Source organism: Sprattus sprattus (genome assembly GCF_963457725.1).
Source record: "Sprattus sprattus genome assembly, chromosome: 19".
Lineage (NCBI taxonomy): Eukaryota > Metazoa > Chordata > Actinopteri > Clupeiformes > Clupeidae > Sprattus > Sprattus sprattus.
The window spans coordinates 18,052,588-18,057,587 of record NC_137917.1 but is presented as its reverse complement, the minus strand read 5'-3'; the positions used below and the strand labels follow the sequence as shown (position 1 = coordinate 18,057,587).

The 5,000-nt window shown below is 51.4% G+C and overlaps 1 protein-coding gene across 2 annotated transcripts in view; it reads right to left on the bottom strand.

Annotated features, from left to right (window-relative positions):
* Window positions 1-5,000, bottom strand: part of myh14 (myosin, heavy chain 14, non-muscle) — a 37,983-nt gene that overhangs the window by 8,755 nt on the left and 24,228 nt on the right. For both annotated transcript variants that reach the window (XM_080858467.1, XM_080858468.1), the window contains 10 exons: window positions 4,285-4,416; window positions 3,821-4,027; window positions 3,365-3,502; window positions 3,050-3,173; window positions 2,446-2,617; window positions 1,856-2,068; window positions 1,503-1,647; window positions 899-1,105; window positions 388-492; window positions 1-108 (listed from right to left, as the gene is read on the bottom strand). The exon at window positions 1-108 is cut by the window's left edge and continues 45 nt beyond it. In XM_080858467.1, coding sequence (XP_080714593.1) covers window positions 1-108; window positions 388-492; window positions 899-1,105; window positions 1,503-1,647; window positions 1,856-2,068; window positions 2,446-2,617; window positions 3,050-3,173; window positions 3,365-3,502; window positions 3,821-4,027; window positions 4,285-4,416 — 1,551 coding nt within the window. The remainder of the gene's footprint in view (window positions 109-387; window positions 493-898; window positions 1,106-1,502; window positions 1,648-1,855; window positions 2,069-2,445; window positions 2,618-3,049; window positions 3,174-3,364; window positions 3,503-3,820; window positions 4,028-4,284; window positions 4,417-5,000) is intronic.

Below are 5,000 nucleotides of genomic sequence, written 5' to 3'. Positions count from 1 at the left end.
CTCCTGCTCCTCCTCCACCCTCTCCACCAGGCCGGACTTCTCCTCCTCCAGTGTCCGCATGCGCGAGCCCAGGGACAGCTTCTGACGGGTCTCATCCTGCAGCAGCTCCTGTGATCAGGGAGACAGCACTAATTTAGCTCGGGGATCCACTGAGGCCTACCAGTCTGGTATAAACTCAATATCAGGCTAACATTTGAGTCCACATGACTGCAACCTTAGGTGAGGCTATGGTACTACTCAATGCCGATTCTTGACCAGACAGCTGGTATCTCAGCAACTCAGTCCAGGAAGTCTCAGTTCATTTCATTTTTGTTCTTCACAGGATGAAGTGTGTGAATGCGTGTGTGTGTGTGTGTGTGTGTGTGTGTGTGTGTGTGTGTTTGTTACCTGTGCATCATGTAGCTGGCTCTCCAGGCTGCTGACATCTTTGACCATACGGACAGATTTGGACTCAGAGGCAGAGAGGGAACCAGACAGAGACTCAATCTCAGCCTGAGAGAGGAGACAGAGACACTCATGAATAAAAACACACAATACACACACACACACAATACACACACACACAAACACACACACACACACACACACACACACACACACACACACACACACACACACACACACATTCACACTACACACACTCACTCACACATACACAGACACCCACACACACACCCCCAGACAAACACACACACACACACACACACACACACACACACACACACACACACACACACACAATACACACACACACAAACACACACACACACACACACACACACACACACACACACACACACACACACACACACACACCAACACCCACACACACACTCCCACACATCCACACACACACCAACACCCACACACACACTCCCACACACACACACACACACACCTGTAGCTTGTGTATTCTATCCTCCCTCTCCTCCCTCTCTCGGTCGGCCTGGGTGAGACGGGCCCCGAGCTCCTGGATCTGGCTCTCGGCCCGCTTGCGGTTCCTCTCGCTCTCCATCCTCCCCCCCTGAGCCCCCTTCAGCTCCGCTGACAGACTGGACCGCTCCTCCTCCAGAACCACCTTGGACTTCTCCAGAGACTGACGCGCCTGCACAACACACACACACACACACACACACATTAGAGACGTATACTATACTGCCTTAGACTTCAGACAGATGAACACACACACACACACACACAAACATAGAACACATATACCACACCACTTCAGGATTCTCCAAAAGTCTGATGCGCCAACACACACACACACACACACACACACACACACACACTGATAATTACACACACACACACACACACACACACACACACACACACACACACACACACACACACACACGCTAATAACTACACACACACATGCAGTCACACACTGATATCTTCACACACACACGCAGTCACACACTGATAACGACATACACACACACACACACACGCAGTCCCACACTGATAACTACACACACACGCAGGGACACACTGACCCTCTTGCTGTTGTCCAGCTGCTCCTGCAGGGAGTCGATGGCGGTGCAGTGTTTGAGGCGGAGCTCTGAGAGCTGGGCCTCGTGGCGTCGCGTCTCCTCCTCTACCAGCCTCTGGAGCTCATTCAGCTCAGCCTCTCGACGAGACCTTCACACACACACACACACACACACACACACACACACACACACACACACACACACACACACGCATGAAGATGCAATATCAGAACTTTGTTATGTTCACAAAATTATGTTCACAAAATGAATGAATGCACACAGTCACACACACACACACAGACACACACATGCACACGCACACTCACACACTCACACACAGATGCACACACACTCACCTGAGCTCCTGCTGGGCAGCCGTGGTGTCCAGTGTGTCCTCCAGCTCGGTGCGGAGGGCCTCCAGCTCCTCGCCCAGGTCCCTGCGCTGCTTCTCCGCTCGCTCCCTCATCCCTCGCTCCGTCTCCACCTCCTCCTTCAGCTCCGACACCTGGGACAGCGCCTCCCGCAGGGCACGCTGCGCCTCAGCACGACGAGCTCCCTCCTCCTCCAGCCTGATAGGGGGAGGGGGAGAGAGAGAGGAAGAGGAAGGGAGGAAGAGGGCGAGAGAGAGAGAGAGAGGAAGGGAGGAAGAGGGGGAGAGAGAGGGAGAGGGAGAGTAAGGGAGGTAGAGGGCGAGAGATGAAGCAAAGGATGTGTAGATTGTTAGTAGAAATTATTATTAGTAATTATGAAAAAAATGTATTGCTTGTTTTGCTAAACGTATGTGTATATGTAGAGTGAGCTGACTGCATTGGTGTGTGTGTTGTGAATGTGTTTACTCACTGTGCGTTTGTGAATAGTCTCTATCCTTTAGGGCCTGTGTTTCTGTGTGTGTGTGTGTGTGTGTGTTTCTGTGTGTGTGTGTGTGTGTGTGTGTGTGTGGTCTCACCTGGCCTGTATAGTGGTGATGTCCTTCTCCTTCTGGGCCAGGGTGGCCCTGAGCTCCCCCACCAGCATGCCCATGTCAGTGAGCTGCTCCTGGGCCTCCTGTGCCTCTCCCTCCATCCTCCTCCTCCACTTCTCCTGCTCCAGACGGCCCTGCTCCTCTCGCTTCAGACGCTCTGCAGGAGGAGAGGGAGAGGGCAGAGAGGGGAGAGAGAGAGGGAAAGGGAGAGAGAGAAGGAGAAAGAGAGGGAGAGAGAGAAGGAGATTAGGAGGAGTGAGAAGAAAAGGGAGAGGGAGAAAGAGAGAGGAGAGGGAGAGGTGTCCCATAAACCAGGCCCTCATCTCGACGTGTCTAGAGCTGAAAGCTCACTAGCTGAGAGGATGCCAGAGGAAAGTGGGTCCCAGTCAGGAGTGAGAGCACAGGACTGAGGATTTAGAACACCAAAGTCATTATAGAGGACTTTTTTTTATCTTCGTGTGACCTTGGGACAGTGGGCTGTTATCTAACTATCTTAGGGTCAAGGGTCATTGTCAGGGACATAACACACAGATAATAGTCACTGTGGTGAAGGTCCCTGTGTGTGTGAGTGTGTTAGCGTGACTTGTACCTTCCAGGTCAGCGATGACAGCTTCCTGCTTGTTCTTCAGCTTGTTGAGGCACTTCACTTTCTCCTCCTCCTCAGTCAGTGTGTCAGCTACTTCACTTAACCTCTCCTCGAGATGCTTCTTCTCCTGTGAGTGTGTGTGTGTGAGACAGAGAGAGAGAGAGATATGGCACACATTGTTAAGAAATAGAGTTTTTCAAACCTGCTTTTCAATGTGTGCATATTTGTGTGTACAAAGTGTGTGTGTGTGTGTGTGTATTGTGTGCGTGTCCGCTCTGTATGTGTGTGGTGTGTGTGTGTGTAAGCATCCAAGGTTACCTTGCTGAGTCGGTCTCTCTGCTCTCCTGCATTGAGGGCCTCCGTCTCCAGGCTCTTCACTTTGGTTTCTAGGGTGACCTTCTCCAGGAGGAGGCGCTGGCGAGCCCCTTCCTCCTCCTCCAGTTGCTCCTCCAGGTCCTGATGAAGAGGGAGGGAGAGACAGAAGTGTGAGAAGAAGAGAGAGAGAGACATAGACAGAGAGAGAGAAAATGGAAGAGAAAAAATCACCAACAGAGAGATGAGGGAAAGATGAGAGAAAAATAGGAGAGGCAAAGAGGGGAGAGGAAGAGAGATGGAGAAAATGAGAGAAGAGAAAGAGAGAGGGAGGAAGAATGGGAGAGAGGAGAACAGGTCGGGAGAAGAGACATGGGGAGGGGAGAGAGTGACATGTCCGACAGACAGGAAGAGTGCGTTGGTGAAAGATGGATCTGGATGGACACTGGATGCTGCACTCACCTGCACGTTCTGCTGCAGTCGTTTCTTCTCATTGGTCTGTTGCACGCCTCTCTCCTCCTCCTCCTCCAATCGGGTCTCCAGCTCACCCAGCACCTCCTCCAGTTCCTGCTTCCTGCTGGCCAATCGTGCACGGATCTCCTCTGCTTCAGCGAATAGCTCAGCTTCTGCCTGCAGCTGGTCAGTAAGCACTGACTTCTCCTCCATCAGCTGGCAGGGAACAGGAAGTAAGTGTGAGATTAAAACCACATCAGAATAAAAGACCTTTCTGTTTCTTTCAGTGTAACGTAACTTATATTGATTGATGTGGTCTATACTGTGTGCCAGTGGGGAGGGAGGTCTCTACCTGCTGGTGTTTCCTATCTAGATGGAGGAGACATGCTTGTGTCTTAGTAAATGACTAAAAAGGGTGGATGAGGGAGGAGGAGTGAAGTGGAGGGGAGGGGAGGGAGGTGAAGTCAGTCTACCTGCTGGTGTTTCCTCTCCAGTTCTGTGAAGTCCGTCTCCGCTTTCGTCAGATTGTCTTTGGCCTTCTGAAGCTCCGCCTCTCGGACCTGGATCTCCTCATCCTGGCGCGTCACCTGGAGCAACGGCTTCACCTAGGGCCACCCAGGGTCAAAGGTCACCAACCACATTTCATCAGATCACTTTTACATTTGAGCCTTTAGGGCCCAGTAAAGATGAGATGAGCCTTTGCAGACAGCCTAACATTATGCCATAATTTCCATTAATACTACATTTGTGCTTTTCTACATTAAAACATACTGCACTTCCACCTCTAGATGTACAGGTTGCTATGTGTAGGAGCACACCCAGAGTGTGGACATATTTCTTTATATGCAGCCCCTGCGCTAACTTTGGGACATCAATCTCTGCTCCACACCCAATAGCACCACAGAACTTGGCCATAGGTCCAGCCTATCAGTGACTGGAAAGTTGGTGCACCGGCGAATGGGGAGAGCGGAGGGGGCAGGACAAGGGGCAGACGGAGACTGACAAGGGAGAAGATGGCGACGCCCGGAGAGTTCCCACGTTATGGGGAATGAATGACAGAAGACTAAGTTAGTTAATTGTAAGTTTAGCTCCAAGTTTATTAAGTTTGTTAGTGTCCGTGTTAAGGAAGCATTACGGTTGGAGTGGCCGTGTCGAGGTAGAAAGAGTCTACACCACCAGCACTGGAGAT